General features: G+C 35.3%; 1 protein-coding gene across 12 annotated transcripts in view; it reads left to right on the top strand.

Moving 5' to 3' along the window:
* Window positions 1-23,844, top strand: part of PHF14 (PHD finger protein 14) — a 199,902-nt gene that overhangs the window by 45,205 nt on the left and 130,853 nt on the right. For all 12 annotated transcript variants that reach the window (XR_009565104.2, XR_009565103.2, XM_060304665.2 and 9 more), the window contains exons 8-14: window positions 4,838-4,984; window positions 5,802-6,072; window positions 6,380-6,486; window positions 7,630-7,725; window positions 9,579-9,682; window positions 12,361-12,492; window positions 21,276-21,444. Coding sequence is in view for 10 of the 12 variants with exons in the window: in XM_060304665.2 (XP_060160648.1) it covers window positions 4,838-4,984; window positions 5,802-6,072; window positions 6,380-6,486; window positions 7,630-7,725; window positions 9,579-9,682; window positions 12,361-12,492; window positions 21,276-21,444 (1,026 nt within the window). In the remaining 2 variants the exon portion in view is untranslated. The remainder of the gene's footprint in view (window positions 1-4,837; window positions 4,985-5,801; window positions 6,073-6,379; window positions 6,487-7,629; window positions 7,726-9,578; window positions 9,683-12,360; window positions 12,493-21,275; window positions 21,445-23,844) is intronic.

The raw sequence follows: 23,844 nt of genomic DNA on the forward strand, positions 1-23,844 counted from the left end.
CAAGAAGAAGACTGGTATGGCTGGTACAGAGTTAGGGGCTAGGGTTTGGTAAGAGGAGAGGAGGAGGTCATAGAGGTAGCAGGGAGCTACTTCATGTAGGGCCTGGAAAGATATAGGAATGACTTTGGATTTGCACTCTGAGTGGGGTGGAAGGCCATAAGAGTTGCATAGAGTACATATGAACCAACTGATGTTTAAAAGGACTGCCCTGATAACTGTATTGAGTACAGGCAGTAGGGAGGCAAGGGTGAAAGCAGGGAGACCAGTTAGAACTTTTATTGTAACAGGTTTTAGGATGGAGGTAATGAGAAATGAGAAATTTTATAGGTATTTGCTGAAGGATTGTGGAATGTAACAGAAAGAGAGGGTAAAAAGGGTGACTTCTTTCTGGCCTGAGCTTCTAGCAGAATGGAGTTGTGGTTTACTGAGGTGGAGAAGACTGAAGGAAGAGCAGATCTGTTGCAGGAGAAAAGGCAACTGAGGACGGTTTTGGACATGTTGAGTTCAAAATGCCTATTAGACATGTAAGTGGAGAGATCAGGTAGGTTGTTGGCTATCAGAGTCTGAAGTTTAGGGAAGCAGTCAAGGCTACAGATATAAATTTGGGAGCTGTCAGGGTATAGATAGTATTTATGGTGAGATGACTAGATGAAATTATCTAGGTTATAAGAGTAGAAGGAGATGGGAAGAGGTCTGATGACAGTCATAGGTCTACCTCAGCATTCAACAGCATTCAAATTTGGGAAAATAAGGAATCTACCAAGGAGACTGAGGAGGAGTGATCAGTGAGGTAAAGAAAAGAACTAAGAGAGGTATTTCAAAGAAGTGTTTCAAAGCGGGAGTGAGCAAATTGTGTCAAAGGAGTAAGATTAAGATTGAGAAATGACCATTGGAATTGGCAAAATGAGGGTCATTTTTCACTTGACAGGAGCTATTGGAGTGGTTGGGAGTAGTCAATGAAAACTTAGGAATGGAATAGAATTGAAGATAGCTAATATGGACAGGTCTTTAGATTTTTCCTTTTAAGAGGAGCTTAGAAGTGGAACAACATGTGGGAGCCCAAGGAAGGTCTTTTAAGTATTTTTAAAGGATATTACAGTATGTTTAGCATGCCAGTGGAGAGAAAAAAATGTGTAAGAGAGATAGAATTGCTGTAGGGAAGACGGGGTGGGATATTATCGCAACTGAAGGTTAACCTTAGAGAGGAACATTGGGCAGCTTATCCATAGTAACAGGAGATTAGTCAGAGGATATGTGTAGACATGCAGATAGGTTGAGGTATATGGTGATTGGAGGTTGTGGAAGTTTTTGTTTTGTTGCTTTTCTCCTCTCTTTGAAACCCTCTCCAGTGAAATAAATAAGGTCATCGTCTGCAAGTTAGGAATAGGGGGGAGATATTGAAGGTTTGACAGAGAGATAAAGCTATTCAATAATTATCTACAAAAATGGAATACAAATTAATTTGAGAATGTGTTCAGCTGCTCAGGGACAGGTACAAAATAGGGGAAGAGTTGGTGCCTTAGGTTTTGTCAAGTGAAGCTAGTTGAGGAAGAGAGGAACAAGCGAACCGATGCGCCATGCAAAGGAGTAATTAATTGATGGACCATGAAATAATCAGGTAAAGAGGGCAATCATGTGCATGGGCTCTCGGACAGTCAGAAGACAGAAGGTCCGTACATTGGAGACCTGAAAGGTGTTAAAAACTTGTTTGAGTCTTAGAGAGAGTGATCAGGAAAGATAAAAGATGATGCTCAGAGGGCTTCCCTGGTGGCGCGGTGGTTGAGAGTCCACTTGCTGATGCAGGGGACGTGGATTCGTGCCCCGGTCTGGGAGGATCCCACATGACGCGGAGCGACTGGGCCTGTGAGCCATGGCCGCTGAGCCTGCGCGTCCGGAGCCTGTGCTCTGCAACCAGAGAGGCCACAACAGTGAGAGGCCCACGTACAGCAAAAAAAAAAAAAAAAGACAACCTTGAGTTGAGGGGCATTCCACTTTGTCACATTGCTCATAGTCCCCACCATTTACCCTGCATCCCCCCTCCCCCCCACCCCCATCATTACTTTTGTCTTATAATCTTTCAGCGTCTTTTAGGCCCCTTTGCACATTTACGTTTACTGGTACTTTTTCTCAAGGCATTCATGTTTAAAACTCTTTGCCTTAGACCTACTGAATCACAGTCTCCAGAGTTGGGCTTTTGTCATTTCTGTTTGGAAACATCCATAAGTAAATCTGATGACAGATAGTGGTTGAAAAAGATCTTAACTTGCTAGCAGTGGATCTTGGGTCAGCAACTTAACCTCTCTTGTTTTCAGTTTTCTATCCGTAAAATTGATATTAAAATAATAGAACCCACCTCATGTGGTAGTGTTAAAGGATAAATGAGATAGTATGAAAAAAGGCACCTGTGCCTGGTACATGGTAGATATTCAGAAAAATGTTTTTCCCTTTCTATTTTCCATTGGGGAGTAGGATCTTGAAAGTTTCTCTAGGCAAGTTAAAGGGATATTCCAAGTCAACCAATGCCTTAATTAGGACACTATTTTGAATGGTTTAACAAAAGCAAATAGCCAGTGACTTAAACAAAGAAGAAGTTGAATTCTTTCTACATTCCAGACTGATTTGATATTGGGGGAGTTTGGTTCCAGGGACCAGGTGCCTTCTTACTTATTGCTTCATCTTCCCTTAGTCTGTCGCACTTTCTTACATGGTCAGAGATGGTTTATCACACCTTGACTGGGTTCCACCCCATTGGAAGGAAGGAAGAAAAGGTTAAGAGTAGGCAGTTTCCTTTCAAAGGTATGGTTAGGAAATTTCACAAACCTCATTGGCTGGAACTTATCACATGCCCATATCCAGATGCTGAGAGTCTGGAGCAGAGGTTTTCTAGCAAGGTCGTCAAGTACCCAGTAGAAACTCAGAAGATTCTAGTACTAAGGAGAAGAAGGAGAGGATAGATATCAGAAGACAGTGGTTTCTGTCACAGTTAATATTTGCTTGGTATATCTGTTCCACCGTCTAAACAAGGTTAATCCCTTGGTCATTCTAGCCTTAGACTTAGGGTTTATTGTCCCCCAATCCCAAATAATGAAAACAAACAAAAAATTACTTGGGCTACCTAGTCCCCTTCAGATACCTTTTTGACCAGAGATGACTGGTCTTTTTAGCGAGTCAGAGTCTAGGTCCTAATGCTTAACTCATCTATACAAGCATGAATCCTATCTCTGATAAGTCAATTTCAACCATACCTACTACGTTAAAACAGTAGAATAGTTCTCCAGATCATTTTGACTACGCTTCAGTGTGTTCTTTATTTCCATTAGCCTATTCTGTGACCAGGATGTAGAGTATGTTGTGAGAAAGCAACTGTGTGTGTGTGTGTGTGTGTGTGTGTGTGTGTGCGCGCGCGCGCACGCGTTTTAATGCAATCTCCTGCCCATGTTTTTGTATTGTGTACCTATATGAAGTAGTTATTATTAAATCTGTTTTACTAATGAGTTAACAGAGACCCAGAGATGTTTCGCAACTTGTTTGAAGCCACAAAAATCAGTAAATGGTGGAGCCAGGGTTTATCTCCAGGTTTTTATATTTCCAAATTCTGTGATCACAGTGTTCACAGTGCCATATTGTGACATCTTTGGAAATCACACTACAGAACTGCATCATATGCTTTTTTTTTTTAATGTCAAGGACACTTTAGTTTTATTATTACGATGATTTCTCTTTTTGTACTTTCTCATTTGTTTCTTCTTTTCTTAGTGTCATCATTTCTCTTTGGGCTGTAAAACCCTACCTTACTAAGAGACCCTTTAACATAACTTAGATAAAAACCTATATGGATAGCTTATCTTTATTATTCTCTTTGGGATAGACCTAAAGAATGAACTGCCTGTTACTTTGCTGGCAATCACATTGCACATTACTTTTTTTGGCTACATATTTACAATTTATTTCTATTTTTGATAGTAGATTTCTTCTATTTTTGATACCCTACTATTTATGAATAAAAAATGTACCTATTAAGGTAGTATCATGAAATATGACTGTGAGAGAGCTGTGTTTCCATCTGAGATTTTAGGGTTTCATGAAGAGTTAAAGGGAATATCTAAAGTGTTTTATTGACAAGGCCTGGCCTTCTTTTTTTGCGGTACGCTGGCCTCTCACTGTTGTGGCCTCTCCTGTTGCGGAGCACAGGCTCCGGACGTGCAGGCTTAGCGGCCATGGCTCACGGGCCCAGCCGCTCCGCGGCATGTGGGATCTTCCCGGACTGGGGCACAAACCCGTGTCCTCTGCATCGGCAGGTGGACTCTCAACCACTGTGCCACCAGGGAAGCCCCAGGCCTGGCCTTCTTAATCCATTTTTGTCCCAGGTGGAATCTGCCTGTGCATTTCTAGTCAATTAGGAGTACCCTACTTATCTGTGTTGGCTAGTCCTGTATTTTCTAGATATACTGTTGTTTTATAATATTTATGTATGCATAACTTTAATATTTAATGATGATTTCTACCTAAGATTATTGAAATCTTATTTGTTTTAAACCATGATTATTTTTTTAGGTAACAAATATATCTAAATGGTAATACCTAAGATTTGATTTCAGTATTTTTAAATCCACAAAGCCCTTTAAAAAAAAATTGCTAATTTGAACTTGATATATAGGATTAAGTTTCTAAAGCAGAAATTTTTATCATTATGTATAAAAATTACTTTTGTAATTTATTTTAGGAATAACCAACACTGTGGGCTATTCTTCAAAAAGGAAATATTATCTATTACCGTTTTTTTAATGACCCTTTGAAGTAAAAATGTTTACTTTTTCCCCCCTGTTTTTTGATATAGGATATAGCAGATCCATTTTTTGCTTATTGTAAGCAACATGCAGATAGGTTAGACAGAAAGTGGAAGAGAAAAAACTACTTGGCTCTACAATCCTATTGTAAAATGTCTTTACAAGAGAGAGAGAAGCAACTATCACCAGAAGCACAGGTATGGATGGGATTCATGCCAAAACTCATGTTTTTTTCTTTCAAGGTTATAGATTTCAGGGAATTCCCTGGCAGTCCAGTGGTTAGGAGTCCACACTCTCACTGCTGAGGGACTGGGTTTGATCCCTGGTCAGGGAACTAAGATCCCACAAGCCACACAGCATGGCCAAAAAAAAAAAAAAAAAAAAAAAAAAAACAAACCAAGGTTATAAATTTCAGATCTCATGTGTGTTTGCCAATGACACGTGAAGTATAATTGTGAAATTTGGTTAGTTACCTAGGAAGTGGATTGTCATTAAGATAAATGGTGAGTATAGTTTGTGGTTGAATATATTACTCGTCACCTAGTCAACAAAGCAGTCATTTATAAAGCATGCTTCCAGTACATTAAAGAATATGGCTTAGAGGAAATTATTCTATCAGTGCAATATGTTGACCACATCTTTTCTCAGTCTGTTCTAATGTTCTTTTATGCAAAGAATTTGATTAGTTTGCCCATCATATAAAATGTATTTTTATGTAAATTAAGTACATTTGTGGAGACTAGTGCAAGGCTGGTTGAGAAGAGAAACTTCAGCTTAATCATATTAGTTTTTGACAATTCTGATCATAGACTAGGACAGTTGTTACTAGTGGTAGACCTGGTTTATTATAGCCCAAGAATTATACAGTATACCTTAAGGACTGTGGATAGATATAATTTGCCTTGATATGTGAAATTCTGGTTATCTTTACTTTTTCTAAATGTGGAAGTAAAAATCATAAGGAGTATGTTCCATTTTAGTATCTTTTAAAATTTGTATACATTTCTTTTATAGGCAAGGATCAATGCCCGGCTTCAGCAATATCGTGCCAAAGCAGAACTAGCTCGATCCACCAGACCCCAGGCCTGGGTTCCAAGGGAAAAATTGCCCAGACCACTCACTAGCAGTGCTTCGGCCATTCGTAAACTTATGCGGAAAGCAGAACTGATGGGGATCAGTACAGATATCTTCCCAGTGGACAATTCAGATACTAGTTCTAGTGTGGATGGAAGGAGAAAACATAAGCAGCCTGCTCTCACTGCTGATTTTGTGAATTATTATTTTGGTCAGTATAGACACTGATTCATGCACGTTTTCATTGATGACAATTTGCCGATGGAGATTTCGATATGCTGTCAATTTTTAGAAATTTACTAGCAATGTTACATATATCAAGTGAAAGCAAGTTTATTTTCCTAATAAGTTGTGGTTGCTGTAAAATGCTAAGCTAATTTGTGAATAGAGTTAAAAGTGTTTTGAATGATGTAGATTTATCCATGTGATCATCCCTATGGCTAGCTTCTTCCTTTGTGTATTTTGTGTATCAGCTTTTATTTTCTACTAAAGTAAAATTGGATATTTAATTTAAATAGAGAGAAATATGCGCATGATTCAAATTCAAGAAAATATGGCTGAACAAAAGAATATAAAGGATAAATTAGAGAATGAACAAGAAAAGCTTCATGTGGAATATAATAAGGTAAGTTGGCTATAAAACAAACAGCATAATATATTACATCTTATTGATGATTTCTTTTGTGATTTTATAACGTTTTTATTTATGTTTTATTTTGAAATTCCTCTGGAGTTCTTACAACTTGCCTACAATTCCGACCCCTCATTATTTTCATTACCATCATTAACACTTACTGAGTACTTTCTATGTGCCAGGCACAATTTTGAGCACTTTTACTTATATTAACTCATTTAATTCTGATTTCAGCTTTATAATATGGCTTAGGATTACTGCTCCCATTTTCAGAGGAGTAAACTGAGTCCTAAACAGGGGAAGTAATTTGCACAGGCTCACATAGGTAGTCAAGTCATAGAGTTGGGGTTTGAAGCCCAGCAGTCTGACTCCATTCCTTATTCCTAACCACTGTACTATGGAACTTCTCTTTCTGAGTTGTAGAAAACTTGAAAACTTATTTTGAAATTACTGTTTTTTTCTTGAATTGTTTTGTTACTTTTGATTAAAAAAAAAAAACTCCTAATTTAAATTTCCCTTCTACCCCTTCATTCTAAAGATGAGGAAGGTCAAAAAGAAATATATAAAAGCAAGTTGTGACTAACTTTTAGGTAATAAGTAACATGAGCATATAAAACCAGGATTGACTTACTGATAAATAATATTTTAAGTGATAAAAATATGTGTAGGAAGTAAATTCCCAATAATCAGCCACACTGTATTGAAAAGAGTACTGGGATTCAATTCAAAAGACCTAAGGATTCTTGCTAGTCTTATGATTTTAGCTAAGTCACAAAAACCTTGTGATCCTTAGTTTTCTCATCGGGAAAATGGTGGGAGTGCGTCTTGATAGACTCATAGGATTAATTAGCAGAACGTTTCTGAAATTATATAGTAAACTATAATAGAATATATAAATGTAGGCATCATTATCATTAGTAAAAATGGTAACATAAAACAAAATGCTTACATTTTGTTGGTGCTGCTTAGATAATTGGAGACCCTCATTTTTCAGTGTATTGTACTTGCATGTGTTAAAAATATATGGACTATAAATATAGATATTTTGGGACATTTATTAATAAATTATTTACATTTTCACATATTTTACTGTATACTTTAATGGTTTACTAATTTGAATTATTTACATTGTAGCTGTGTGAATCTTTAGAAGAACTACAAAACCTGAATGGAAAACTTCGAAGTGAAGGACAAGGAATATGGGCCTTACTAGGCAGAATCACAGGGCAGGTTAGTTTCTTTCCAATTGCTATCTTTCTCTTCTTGCTCTCTATATGATTTCAAAGATCAGAACTCTAATACAACTGTCTCTTCACTAACTAAAGAATTCCGTTTAATCAGGATCAACTAATCCTCTGGGATAATGATTCCTGCCTGCAGTACATCTAGAGCTTTGGAAGCTGCCTACTGAGAACTTGTAGCTTAATTTGGCTGTTTTAACAGCTATCTTGTTTGCAGATTTTTTCATTTGCTCTAACTGATTGACCTGTCGTTTGTGATGAAGCTAAGATTTGAAGCATGAGTTACTTCTACCATATTCTTCTGCCTCTAATGTAGCGGTTTTAGATTCCTTGCCACATTTCTTCTGTCCTGTTCTTGTGCTATAATTAGTTCTTTTTTTAAAAATTTTTTTAGGACTGGGGGTGTGTGTAAAATTTAAACAGAAAACTGGAGAGATTTATTTTCATGTTGATTTGATTTTGAACTGCGTAAGAAATGGTTTTTGAAACTGTAATGTTAAAGTGTAGTTTTTCTCCTTCAGTAGCTATTATTGTAGTTATGAAAAAAATTAACTTTATCCTTGAACATATTTAGCCTTTTATAGTTCTTGGTATTGAAAAGAAGAATCATTGCCAAATGGATTTCTTTGAATGCTTTTTTTTGATACTGTGTATATAATTCTTAAATTAAGAATTCATTTGAATAATTTCAGTTATTTTTTTAAGGATGATGGAGACTCACTGTGGTCCTTTCACTATGAAAAGAGTTTTGTTTGTGAAGGAAGGTTTTCAAAGAACAGATATTTTTCATTGTACTTGTTTTAAAGGTTTACAAAGAGTCAAATTCATTAAACAATTTGTGTAGACATATTATTTTAGAAGGTAACACATACTGATATGTATTGTGCCATGCTGGCTTTGAAGATGCTGCTTTTGTGAACAAGGTGTATATGGCTTATATTATAATGAATAACATAATATAAAAGGTGAGAATGAAGTTGCATATGGAGAATTGACCTTTGTTTCTATTGATAGGTTGTTGATGAATTTTTGGAAGATTATGGTGTTTTATATTTTATATTTAGATAAGTTAGTATTGAATGCAAGCCTATTATTAGTTTATTTGGCAAGCTAGCATTATCTTTTGGCTTGGTTTGTAAGTTTGTCTCATAAGAATTTCCTGTTTAGTATAAAACATTATCTACTATAAAAGAGCATTTTCATTTATTAAATCACTTGTAACAGAAGCGCATACATTTCCTTGTGCAAATGTAAAATACATAGCCGAAGTAGAATTCATTTGTACCACTTGCAGGACACTTTCTTCCAGTTGGTTAAACAGATGCCAGCCCACCGGGCCACTGAGAAATGACTTTGATAGATGGTTGCTGTCTGGGAAGCCAGCATACTACTGATTAGTAGAAACCCAAAGAGAATCTACTTCACTTTGTGGAGAGTTTGGTCCAATAAGATAATTTTTCTAATTAACCTTTGGAGCACCAGTGTAGCTGGGATGTTGAGGAAAATAAACGGCCTCAATATTCTTTTTGTCAAGTGTACTTTTTTTCTTTTAAGTTCTTAAATTCTTGTCCTTGTCTTTCATTTTTAAAGCTAAAGTAGAAGTTTAATTTTCATAATGTTTTAGTGGTCCACTGAAAATCGATGAAAGTATGTTATTATAGGCTTCTAACGGCAGTGACTGAGACAGAAACTGATTTTAGTCCTTTTTGCCAATGTAAACGCTTGTAAAAGATTTCCCCCTCACAATCCTAGCATATTAGTTGACTTGAGCAGTGCATAGAGGAAAGTTGCTTTATATTTTTTCTTTAAAACAAAATAAACTGCATTTGTTCAAATCAATAGAAGTTGAACATACCGGCAATTTTGCGAGCACCCAAGGAGAGAAAACCAAGTAAAAAAGAAGGAGGCACACAAAAGACATCTACTCTTCCTGCAGTACTTTATAGGCAAGTAATGAAATTATGATAGATTAATATTGTGTATCTTTTTCATTTTTAAAAATATTATTTATTTTTGGCTGCATTGGGTCTCGGCTGCTGTGCGTGGGCCCCTCATTGCGGTGGCCTCTTTTGTTGAGGAGCACGGGCTCTAGGTGTGTGTGCTTCAGTAGTTGTGGCACACAGGCTCAGTAGTTGTGGCTTGCGGGCTCTACAGCGCAGGCTCAGTAGCTGTGGTACACAAGCCTAGCTGCTCCGCGGCATGTGGGGTCCTCCCTGACCAGGGCTTGAACCCATGTCCCCTGCATTGGCAGGCGGGTTCTTAACCACTGTGCCACCAGGGAAGCCCTTGTGTATTTTTAAACTAATACTTTTTAGTAACAAGATGCTTCAGATATTTGTGAATGAATTACATTTATATTGGAATTTAAGTTAAATGCATTTGAAGTTCATTTTATTAAAACCATCAAAGATGCTTTCCAGATTGAATGATGATAGAAGAGATTTTGCTCCTCTTTTAATGACAAGCTAAATCACTTTTTGTATCCTTTAAGTAACTGGCGCTATGTGTGCATATGCTCCATGGAAATGAACTGTCCTCTTTGGGGAATTGGAAAGTGACTTTAAATAATGTAGATGATTATTTTCTTAAATAGTTAAAATGATATGTTAGATAAATGGGCATTTATATTTTATTTTACTTGAATGACTTTTAGAGGTTTACATGTGTTTTTAGGTAGTGATGGGTACTATAATATAGCTTGAATTACTGCCTTTGCACAGTGATGGATAATGAAGATAAGTTTTAGATTTGAATCTGTCTACATTTTTTTCTCTCTTGGCTCAGTTGTAATAATTTCATTCTCCCAAATATTTTTGTTCTTGGCTCAGTATTTTACAGTATTCACCATTATAGCAATTTTACATAGTTATTAAGACTTCTTTCCATACTTCAGTAGGTTTGGATCTCACTATTTTTTCCATGTAACTGATGATATTAATTGAGAAAAGTCTAGAAGATGCTAGTATATGTTTGTGTGTGTGTATACATACACAAATCTATTCACATACACAAGTATATCCTTATGTAAATTTATAAATATTCTCCCCACAACCTCTTCCTTTCTCAGAAATAGCAGCAGTAGCAACAATATCAATCTCTATAATTACTTTCTCTTCTTGATTGGAGGCTCTCTCCATAGGTAATAGCAGATAACTTCCTTGAACTGTGGAAGCCCACTAGTGTTTTAGTGTACTTTATGAAGACTAGCACAGTCTCAGTCTAGCTTTTCCAAATAAAATTGGTTCATTTGGAACCTTCAGGCATATCACTTATGCTCCTGACTTTTTATCACTACAGTTCATTTTTATTTCAGAATATACTTTAAGTAATTTTCCATTTTTACTCTGAGCAACTTTGAGACCCAGTACTGGTCGTTGTTGTCATTGTTGTATATGTGTGTATGTGATCTTTTTTTCTAGGATTATTTAAAAATTCAAACATCATTGCTGTTTCTGTATATATATGGCTCTTTTAGGTTCTCAACAACTTTTTCCTCAACCTTCACATTCTTAATATAAATATACCCTAGATTTTTAGGTCATAGTGTTTGTGCTCTCAGGAGTAGTTAACTTGTCCTTCTGCCCAAGAAAAGTTGGATTTCTTAAGAACAAACAAAAATGTAAAATAACAGTAACAGGGACTTTCCTGGTGGTCCAGTGGTTAAGACTTTGCCTTCCAACACAGGGGGTGCGGGTTCGATCCCTTGTCGGGGAGCTAAGATCCTACATATCTCGTGGCCAAAAAACCAAAACATAAAAAAAAAAAAAAAAAAGGGCTTCCCTGGTGGCGCGGTGGTTGAGAGTCCGCCTGCCGATGCAGGGGACGTGGGTTCGTGCCCCGGTCCGGGAGGATCCCACATGCCGCGGAGCGGCTTGGCCCGTGCGCCATGGACGCTGAGCCTGCGCATCTGGAGCCTGTGCTCCGCAGCGGGAGAGGCCACAACAGTGGGAGGCCCGCACACCGTAAAAAAAAAAAAAAAACCTGGAAGCAATATTGTAACAAATTCAATAAAGACTTTAAAAATGGTCCATATAGTAAACAAATAATGTAACATAACAGTAACAACAATAGTGAAACTTCCCATTCTTTATAATAAATAATCAATTGGTATATTTTTAAGACTCAAAGTCTGATTTTGTAAAGAGACTCATATATATAGCTTATTTACATGTTGAAGGTTCTTTGAAAGATTTATAATTAATGGTAGAAAATAAACTGAATTTTGTTTGTAAAGTAACTGCTTTTGTAGTTTTAGAGACGTAGAAAATTGAAAGATTTTTTTGTTTAATAAATTGTTTCTAGAAAAAAATTGGTCTAACGTTAAATGGGTTTTAAAGTGATAATTAAAATTAAGATAAAGACAACGTTAACATAAGTATCTAACATATGCCCTTCTCTGAAAAGTATGACACCAGCAATATTTACAATATTTTCTACATTCTCAAAAGTATATAGAACTAATAATTATTGACATTATAAAAAGACATGTTATGAAAAAATATTTCATTTCAATAAAAGAAAAGTTAATATGGTGAAATTTTGAAATTTTAAAAATATGCTGTAAGTTAACTGTTCACTATGATGATAATTATTCTAATCCTTTATTTGCTGCCTTTATTCAAAGTTGTGGAATTTGTAAGAAGAACCATGATCAGCATCTTCTTTTATTGTGTGATACCTGTAAACTCCATTACCATCTTGGATGTCTGGACCCTCCTCTTACAAGGATGCCAAGAAAGACCAAAAACAGTTATTGGTAAGTAAAATGGAGAGGATTTAGATGTTAGAACTGCTTTGCTCTTAGTTTCAACAGTGTAAGTGTTATATCATATTGCTTCATATAAAGTTTTCAGTAAGTTTTTAATTGATATTTTTATAATTTTTTCCAATTTTATTGAGATATAATTGACAGTTAAAAATTGTGTAGTTTTAAAAATAAACAAATGGGACCTAATGAAACTTAAAAGCTTTTGCACAGCAAAGGAAACCATAAACAAGATGAAAAGAGACAACCCTCAGAATGGGAGAAAACATTTGCAAATGAATCAACTGACAAAGGATTAATCTCCAAAATATACAAGCAGCTCATGCAGCAAAATATCAAAAAAACAAACAACCCAATCCAAAAATGGGCAGAAGACCTAAATAGACATTTCTCCAAAGAAGATATACAGATTGCCAACAAACACATGAAAGAATGCTCAACATCATTAATCATTAGAGAAATGCAAATCAAAACTACAATGTGATATCATCTCACACCGGTCAGAATGGCCATCATCAAAAAGTCTAGAAACAGTAAATGCTGGAGAGGGTGTGGAGAAAAGGGAACACTCTTGCCCTGTTGGTGGGAATGTAAATTGATACAGCCACTATGGAGAACAGTATGGAGCTTCCTTAAAAAACTAAAAATAGAACTACCATATGACCCAGCAATCCCACTACTGGGCATATACCCTGAGAAAACCATAATTCAAAAAGAGTCATGTACCACAATGTTCATTGCAGCTCTATTTACAATGGACAGGTCATGGAAGCAACCTAAGTGTCCATCAACAGATGAATGGATAAAGAAGATGTGGCACATATATACAATGGAATATTACTCCGCCATAAAAAGAAATGAAATTGAGTTATTTGTAGTGAGGTGGATGGACCTAGGGTCTGTCATACAGAGTGAAGTAAGTCAGAAAGAGAAAAACAAATACCGTATGCTAACACATATATATTGAATCTAAGAAAAAAAAAATGGTCATGAAGAACCTAGGGGCAAGACGGGAATAAAGACACAGACCTACTAGATAATGGACTTGAGGATATGGGGAGGAGGAAGGGTAAGCTGTGACAAACTGAGAGAGTGGCATGGACAGATATACACTACCAAATGTAAAACAGATAGCTAGTGGGAAGCAGCCGCATAGCACAGGGAGATCAGCTCTGTGCTCTGTGACCACCTAGAGGGGTGGGATAGGGAGGGTGGGAGGGAGGGAGACGAAGAGGGAAGAGATATGGGAACATATGTATAACTGATTCACTTTGTTATAAAGCAGAAACTAACACACCATTGTAAAGCAATTATACTCCAATAAAGATGTTAAAAAAAATTGTAGTTTTAAGTTTTACAACCTAATGATTTGATATATATATGTATACATTATGAAATAATCACCACAATCAAGCTAATTAGCATAGTCATCACCTCACATAGTTACCATTTTTTTGTGGTGAGCACGTTTCAGACGTAAATATTTATTATAGCATTATATGAATAAAGATGTAGCAGTTTTTTGATAAATGAATTTTAAGTTAATTGAGGCTATTTTGGTATCTTAGCAATGGTTTCTTAAAGCATGAATTCTGTTTATAATTCTCTTGCTTTATTATACATTTTTTAAAATGCTTTAATTTTGTTTTGAAATTGAATGAATTTATCAAGAATTTGCCTCCATATTCATGCTTTTATTTGTAATTTAGTATTTTATTTCTAAATTAGTGTCACCGAAGGCTTTACTTCTGGTACTTGTCATTTGTGCTAGTTGTATATTTAAGTTCAGCCATTCTTTGCAAATCTAGAAACATTTGACATATGTTTCTGAATTATTTTTTCATTAACTTAGGCATGTTGAATCACTACAGATGTTTGATAAAAGCTTATGATATTTATAAGTTTTATTCTTAATCGTAGTCCAAGCAAGAGACAGATGTTCAAATTCTAATAGATTGATTCCATACAGGAAGAATATAGGCCACGGAAAGCTTAGGAATGAACATGACTATTCTTTTTATACAAAGTTTATACAAATTCTAGTTTTGGAAAAGACTGGACCCCAGCTTTTTAAATGGTAATCTATACAAAAAGGTGTGTATTCTTCAAACACATTAAAGCAAGTTTTCTGACCTCATTGTTTTATTTCATAAACCTACCTCTGTTCATTTTATTAAGAAGCTCACATTCTTTCACCATTTTCACATGGTTGCTTTTTCATAGTGTTCTTTTATCAGTTTGTCTTGAGCCAGTCATACTGATCAACTCTTTTTCAAATATAGTGTAATGTATTACTTTTGATACGTGTGTGATTTTGAAAGCAGAATTTAAGAGAAACTTGCTGTCACTTATTAGAATGCCTGCAGTGTTAATAAACATCCTATGTGGGTTTCTAAATTGAAAGCCAGTTTGGTAGTCTCCAGGGCCAGGAAGCTTTGTCATGATCTTGGAAGTGTAGATATGCATTTCTCTTCTTAAATGAGGTTATTAATTTGTCTAATCCCACTGTGCTTGCAGAGCTTTGTTTTCCAGTGTGTAAGAGTTTCTGGAAGAATATCAGATGAAAGTGCATAGCCTGGGATGTTTTAGTGAAAGCTCCCCCCAGAGAACCTAAATTACTTAGGGTTCTATGCATTAGTTGCAATGTTTTAAAGTAAAAGTAGAAGCTAATATTGCAGCAAAGTGAAGTCTTCACTACCTTGTAGCTTCTAGTCATCAAATTTCCTTTGGCCTCTAAAGTCAACTTAGCTTTGTTTAGCAATTAATTGGATGTATTACTTTTGGAGTAATTTTTGGAGAATATTTTTTTCTTCAATGCTCTCAAATGTGGGAGGCAGTTTTTAGTTTTTGCTTTTCAACATTTCCAGTTTATTTTTGAAATTATATTAAAGATGATAAATACTAAAAAAAACTTCACCTCCTACATACTTTACCATTAACTATGCTTTTTAGTTTATTTAAATCTATTGTATATACATATATATGTTAGAAAAACTGTGTAATGGTGTGCTACTACATCTTTTCCCCATTCTGTGCATGATAGCTTGAAATTGACCACAGGTAGGAGTATTCCTATCACAGAAATTGGCAAAAGCTACAAATTAGGACTTTTGCCCATATTTACCATCACACCGTTGCCTAATTTCTGCTTTAATCTCTACCTTAGTTTTCAGTCTTTTACTTAGGGAAAGAGGTCCTGTTACTGGGTCCTTATTTCATGACTAAGCCCTAGTTTGGGGCTTAAATTTCTACAGAGCCCACTGGTATACATTTCTGATGTCACCAGTTTCTGCTTTTGCTGTCTTTATGCTATGCAAGCCTGTGTTAACACCCTTACTGCTATATCCCCCTTATGTTTGCTGTCAGCTAGAATTACTATGCTTCTCAAATACCATATTCTGCTTGATAGACTATTCTAAGCAACTAGTCCAGTCAATAGTCCAGTCTACTATTCTAAGCAAATAGTCCAGTCTAAGCTGGACTATTCTATCCAGCTCTTTCTTCCAATATCAGCACTGCTTTCCTGAAGATATTGGTTCTAGATCTGGATGCTTTCTGTTTGGTCCATTCCACAATAGTTCACAGCGCTATGCTGGACTGAGTTAAGACATGTGACAGGAAAGAAGAGATGGTTAAAGCTACAGAAGTAGTTATTGGTGGAGAATAGGGAACTTGAGTGAATTCATGTTAGATAGACTTTTCAGTGAAATAGAAGTAGTCTTGAGAGGGGAAAGGACCTGGGATGATGATAATGGGGGCTTGAGAAGAGAGGAAATAGTTTGCACCAGGTACTGTGGGAAAAAAAATCAGAGATAACTGACTTGCTGAGGCTATATAGCAAGAATGTTCAGTGAATTTGTTTAGTAAGTGTGATTAATTGATTTTTCTCCAGTAATGCTGAGCTGACCAGGAGGAGGAGAGGGGAAAACCCAAGGACTTCTTAGGTTAGATTAGAGATGGGCAAATCAGATGAAGAAGAATATTGGGTGGGTGAGGCATTTGGCAGGGGGTAGAGGGACTAGTAAAGGTGTAATCTAGGCTCTGTTTTTTTTTTTTTTTTTTTAGGCTCTGTTTTGTTTATACCTACTCCCAGTGTTTGAAATGTATTTTGTTTCACTTTTAGTTTATGTTATCTTGGTTTGTTTTTTAAAATATATAATTTTGAACACTACCTTACATTCTTTCTAAGACAAGCCTGGTAAGGTATAAATAAATAGGGTTTGATTCGTTAGAGTAGTTCAAATAGTAAATACTTATTTTAATTTTGGGGTACTAATCTTATGTTTCCACCACGCATCTGATCAGAATTTGTCTTGCATTTTCTAATTATTTAAAGAATATTATGAAGAGTATTACTTGACAGAGAATTGAGTAATATTACTTAAAAAATATTACTCAGCATAATGTCCTCAAGGTCTATCCATGAAAAAAACTGTGGTGTGAAATCTCTGAAGACTGAAAGAGGTAATTTGTAAAGGAAAAAAAAGTAAATCATAAAGTATTTATAAAATTTGGGAAATAGAGCGTTACTAGATTTATTACGTTTAAAAATTCATAAAATCATTTTTTCTTTTATCCTTTTATTCTCTGGATATACGTTTATTCTTTTAAGACAAAAAGAAAATATGTAGCACAAACTCTTCTATGAAGAATTTTGCAAGTAGTTTTTTCCCATGTTTTTCTTCATAATTTGTCTTTCCTTTCTCCCATTAACTCTTTTTTTTAATTGAGATATAATTGACATTTAACATTTTATTAGTTTTAGGTGTACAACATAATGATTTGATAGAGATATATTGTGAATTAATTACCACATTAAGTTTAGTTGACATCCATCACCAAACAATTTTTTTTTCTTGTGATGAGAACTTTTAAGATCTACTTTTTTAGCAACTTTCAAACATACAGTGTAGTATTATTAACTGTAGTAACCATACTGTACATTACATCTCAGGACTTATTTATTTTGTAACTGTAAGTCTGTCCGTTTTGACCACCTTTACCCATTTTGCCCACTCCCTCCGCTTGCCTCTGGCAACCACCTGTCCATTCTCTGTGAGTTTGTTTTTGTTTTTAATATTTCACATATAAGTGAGATTATACAGTATTTGCCTTGGACTTATTTAATTTAACATAATGTCCTCAAAGTCCATCCATGTTGTTGCAAATGCCAGGATTTTCTTCTTTTTTATGGCTGAATAATACTCTATTGTATATATAGACCACATTTTCTTTATCCGTTTATCTGTTGATGGACACAGGTTGTTTCCATGCCTTGGCTATTGTAAATAATGGTGCAGTGAATATGGGAGTGCAGGTATCTTTTCAAGATAGTGATTTCATTTGCTTTGGATAAATACCCAGAAGTGGAATTGCTCATATGATAGTTCCATTTTTAAGTTTTTGAGGAATCTCCACACTGCTTTTCAGAGTGGCTGTACCAGTTTACATTCCCAACAGTACATGAGGTTTCCCTTTTTTCCATATCCTCGGCAGCACTTGTTATCCCTTGTCTTTTTTATGACAGTCATTCTAACAGGTTTGAGGTGATATCTCATTGTAGTTTTGATTTGTATTTCCCTGATGTAGTTTTCTATAGGCACCTTTGAAGATTTCCCTCTAAAAAGTGGGGAAAGCATGGGAAAAGGCTTAGAAATAAGAAAAAAAAAAACTATGGTGTGAAATCTTTGAAGACCGAAAGAGGTAATTTATAAAGGAAAAAAAAGTAAATCATAAATTATTTATAATATTTGGGAAATAGAGTGTTACTGGATTTATTATGTTTAAAAATTCATAAAATCTTTTTTCTTTGCCTTATGCAAATTATATTTTCTATAGATTAAATTAGTATTCTTCCTTGTTTTAGCATTATACAATAAAAATTATTTTACTTTAGTAATAAAGATTTTTAAAACCTCCTTAGGTAATTATTCTGAACATAAGTTATAGTGTAGGGTGCTGGGGATCAAGAAGGTACAGCAAGTTGAGGAAAATCTCTTAGTATTTCAGTATGAAGGTAGTGCTTTGGCATAAATTCCTTACCTGAATTTTCATTATTTATACTTAAAAATCCATTTTTAATTCATGGAATTTTTGATTACTTAAGGTTACCTTTAGTACTATGCATAGGAATTATAGATTTTATACATTCTCTTCCGTAATAGAATATATTAAGTAAAAATATACAGGATTAAGGTGAGTTTAGCTAAATTCATAGATAATAGCAGCTTTGTGGATTATTTTTTTTCTATTTTTTAAATTAATTTATTTTTTAGTGGATTACTAAAAGAAGGCAGGTATGTGTTTTGATATTATGAAGGATAATTATGACTTTCCCCCCAATATATGTAATTCCATGGAATTGGACAGGCCATGGCTTTATCCTCAGTTATTATTTCTTAGGCTCTTGTGTACCGGTTAATGTAGCAGAGATGCTTTTTCATATCTTAAAGGCTATTTATAAGATGAGGACTATAGGGACTTCCCTGGCGGTCCAGTGGTTAAGACATCGCCTTCCAATGCAGGGGCGGGTTCGATCCCTGGTCATGGAGCTAAGATCCCACATGCCTTGTGGCCAAAAAACCAAAACATAAAACAAACAATATTGTAACAAATTCAATAAAGACTTTAGAAATGGTCCATGTCAAACAAAAACAAAAACAAAAACAAAACAAACCAGAAACAATATTGTAAAAATTCAATAAAGACTGTAGAAATGGTCCATGTCAAAAAAAACAAAACAAAAAAAAGATGAGGACTATAGAGTTTAAAAGATTGCTGAAAGAGTTGCAGGTAGTGTTTTCATCTGTGTTGGCTTTTTGTACTGCAAGTATCATGTGGCAGTTGTCTTGAAATAGGAATAGATAAATTTCTGTTTGGCAGTTACATTTTGTTTAGATTTTTCTGAGTTGTTCAGTGTTTTGTGGTTTTCAGAGCATAATATTTCTGTTATCTGACGTGCTCTAAAGCAAGTTTCTCTGTCACCTAAATGTATTACTTTTGGTGGGGGTGAGAATGAGCATGAGAAGTTGGAGAATGTACTGACAAAGGTTATAGTTACAAAATGAGAAACAGAGGAGAAACAATGGAAATAATGGAAATGAGATGTCCATTTTCCTGGAAATGAGGTTCTCCTCCATCCGCAGGGCTTGCTGTGTTTTGTTATTTACTTGCTTGTTTGTTTTTATTGTAGCGGGCTGTCTTTGTGTTGGGTAACAGCCTGAAGTGTAAACTTGTGGTTTTCTCATGTCTTTTCTGAGCCTTTCCCTGGGCAAGTGTGGTCATTTAAAATTTTTTCCCATATATGCATTTTCTTTTGAAGGTCCTAGTCTTTAATGTCTGGTTCCCAAAAGGGGAAAAAGAAAAATGAAGGTGGAGGGTAAAGGGTACCAGTCTGCTAAGTCCTGGAAGTCACTTTGGACCAACGGGTGGGGTTTGCAATAATAGGAGGGGTCACCCACCTCTTTGTCTGCAGTCATGTGATGAGAAGCAGCAATCAGTGATCAGAGCACATATCCCCAATATTTGGAGAACAGGGTTCATTTTGTCCAACCTGGCTCCTAAAAGCTGTGACATGCTGCTGCAGGAACATGTGCACAGCTGCCTGCCATGTGGCTTAGGATGGGGGATAGGTAGCTACTACTGTACTAAGAGCTGAAATTGACCAAAATTACCTGTAATTTACCTGTGCCAGCCTTTCCCTGAAAGTTGCAAGCCTTCAGTAGACTCCAGAGTTCCAAAATAGATAAGTCAGACAGACTCTGCTAATGTAATTGTTGTCTAGGTTGAGATTCAGATTCCTATTGCTTTCTATTCTGCCATCTTCCCCCCATATTTTTAAAAACGCTACTTTTTAAAGTTAATTAATTAACTTATTTGCTTATTTTTGGCTGCGTTGGGTCTTCGTTACTGTGCACGGGCTTTCTCTAGTTGGCGGCGAGCGGGGGCTGCTCTTAGTTGTGGTGCGCGGGCTTCTCATTGCGGTGGCTTCTCTTGTTGTGGAGCACGGGCTTGAGGTGTGCGGGCTTTGGTAGTTGTGGCACACGGGCTTGGTAGCTGTGGCTTGCAGGCTCAGTAGTTGTAGCTCACAGACCTAGCTGCTTTGTGGCATGTGGGATCTTCCCGGACCAGGGCATGAACCCATGTCCCCTGCATTGGCAGGCAGGTTCTTAACCACTGTGCCACCAGGGAAGCCCTAAAAATGCTACTTTAATACATTCTTTTCATAAATAAATTTATATATTTTCTTTTATACGTAGTAAAGGCCACCAACCAAAATGATCCATTTATTTTTGTTCACTTCTGAGAGTCTGTTTTTACAGAACTTCCTTAGTTGGTATATTCACTACAGCTTGCTATTAATTAAGATTCAAGGATATTATAGCTGTGACAAGAGTAGAGTCAGGGTCAATGAATACTTTGATTTTCTGGTGTCACAGTGTATGTCACTTGAGGAAAAATCATGATTTCCTAAAGGAAACTATCTGGGCTTCTTATGTTGGTTCACTTAAACATGTAGCAGTATTACATGTGTTTTTATTATACTTATTAGGGATACATGGAATTGCTTGATACATTATACTTATTTTTGTTTCTCTTACAAGAATGTATGTGCTTTTCTGTATGTATAATCATTGTATACCCTATGGTCACATGTTCCTGTGTATATTTTCATATATTCTAAACATATACCTGAATTTTGTATTTATAGAAAACATAGCTAACGCTGGAAGGTAAAAATAAATGTATGAACTTATATTTTTTTCTTTATGTAGGCAGTGTTCAGAATGTGACCAGGCAGGGAGCAGTGACATGGAAGCAGACATGGCCATGGAAACCTTACCAGATGGGACCAAACGATCAAGGAGGCAGATTAAGGAACCAGTGAAATTTGTTCCACAGGATATGCCTCCAGAACCCAAGAAGATTCCAATAAGAAACACGGTAATTTATTCCCTAGTTATCATAACCATTACAAAATTCTGAGGTCAGAATTTAAGGGGTGAGAAAGACAAAGGGAAAACATACACTCAGTAGCCAATGAAAGAAACATGTATATTGCTATTGGTTATTCTTAAAAGTTTATTTTATATTATGAAATATACCAATCATACATGAGAATGTACAGTTTTTATGTTCAACATAAAGCATAATAATAATGAAGGCCCATTGTGTTCACAAACCCACTTCAAAAATAGAATATTACCAAAGCCTTTGAAGTCACCTTTGAATCCCTCAGTACTCACTTCACCATCCATCTAGCCCAGAGGTCACCACGTTTCTCAACTTTGTATTTTTCATTCACTCCTTTTTTTATACGTATTGATATGTATGTATATATGTATTCATAAATAATACGTAGTTTTTCAGGGTTTGAACTTCATATAAATGGAGTCAGACTTTTTTCCTGTTATTTGATACTTTGACCAACGTTATCTTGATTTGATTCACACATGCTGATCTGTGTAATTGTAGTTCATTTATTTTCACTAATATGTAGTTTTTTATTGAAACAATAGATCATTATTAATTTATCTTTTGTTCTATAGTTTGGCAGTTTTGTTGTCTCCATCTTTTTACTTTTATAAACAACTCATTTTTAAATATCTTTCTAAATGTCTCCTGCAGCATGGTAACAGGGAGTTAGGGTATATAGCAAGGCATGGATTTGCTTAGTTATAAGATATCTGCATCTTCAGTTTTGCTAGGTAATTCCAGTATTTTCCAAACCAGTTTACACTTACACCAGTAATGAATAAGTGGTATAAGTTTTGCTCCCAAACATGTTTTGTCCAATGTTTTAATGCTTTCCAGTGTGATACATGTAAAATAGTACATGGACATTTTATTTTGCATTTCCCTCAACACTTAGATGACTTAGAGCATGTATTTGTATATTTTTGGTCAGTTGTATTTCCTCTTCTAGGATATGTATGTGCAAGTCTTATTCAGCTTTTCTATCAGGTTGTTAGCCTATTTCTCATAGAAAATTCTTTAAGGTCAGAGTTATTACCAGGTGCCTGGGAGCTCTACCAACCTAAGACCATTTTAAATAAAAGTTTAGCATGTGTGTCTCTTCCATTACATGAGTAGTGTTAATTTCTACTCCAAACCCATGAGGGGTGGCTTGCAGTTATGCATTCTAAGGGGAGACATTTTTCACCTTCTTACCTTGAGCCAAGGCAGGCGCATTTAAAAAATCTTCCTTCTCCTGAGGGAGATGTAAATATGTATTTAGGGTTAGTTATCATCATTCATTTGTTTTAATTGTTTGGTTTTAGAGAGTCTTAATTTTTTTTTTCCTTAAACTAACAGTTTTCTCAAAAGTTTTTTTTAATCTGTAGTCTATATTACAATATAATCACTTAAAAGATTTTGTTTAAGAGAAATCACTTAGATTATTTCATTCAGTTTTGTGTTATGGACTCATTTGAAATCAAAGAGTCAAATCTGGGAATTTTTATCTTTTAGATAATTGAAGTAGTTAATTTTGAGTGCTCTAAATTGATCAACTTGAAATAGTTTTATCTATAATTTCTACTAGTTTAAAACATTTTTTAGACTTCACAAATATATTTGGTTTACAGATGAACTAGAGAGAATTTTCCTTCTTTAAATAAGCCTGTTTGTTTCTATTTCTAAAATATTTTCTATAACTGTTTGTTGCTACTATCTGAAGCTATTCTTAAAATCTTAGAGAAAAACTTCTTATCTCTATAAAATTATCCTCTTATGAAACATTTTTCTAGTTTCTTTATTGTTTAAAGAAATCCTTAGGAACAGTATTATCATTTTTTAACTTTGGAGTTATCATATAGAGGGGAATTTTGTACATATTATAGTGATATTTATGTGCCCATAGTTCAGTATTACTTAAGATAAATGAGGATTCTGTTGTTTTTTTTTTTTCTAATTTACCTGTCTGCTTTTCCAGCCTAGAATTACAAGGAAGCTTTTAAATTTTCTAATTTAGTCCAATTCCTCCATCTTATTCTTTGTCTCTAGTTTTCTTGTGTTAAAGTTTTAGTCTTCTTGTAGATGTTGGTAGGTAAAAGACGAGAAAGGATTCTATGCCCCGTAATTTTAGGAAATATAGTATGGTTATTTTTTCTTTGGGGGGAATTCAAATGCATATTGAAGCTTTGAGAAATACTAATGTTTAGAAAAATGATTACTTTTCCTTATTTATCCTTTTTCCTAACTTATTTTATCAAAGAGCACTTTTTTTCAAGACAATATTTTATTGTGGCATAGAGCACCATGAGGTACCATCTTTGGAAATGGTATTTTAGAGGCCACAGATTCCTTGCATCAGGATCACCTGGGGTGTTTGTTGAAATGTAG

The sequence above is a fragment of the Globicephala melas genome, chromosome 9 (genome assembly GCF_963455315.2).
Source record: "Globicephala melas chromosome 9, mGloMel1.2, whole genome shotgun sequence".
Taxonomy (NCBI): Eukaryota; Metazoa; Chordata; class Mammalia; order Artiodactyla; family Delphinidae; genus Globicephala; species Globicephala melas.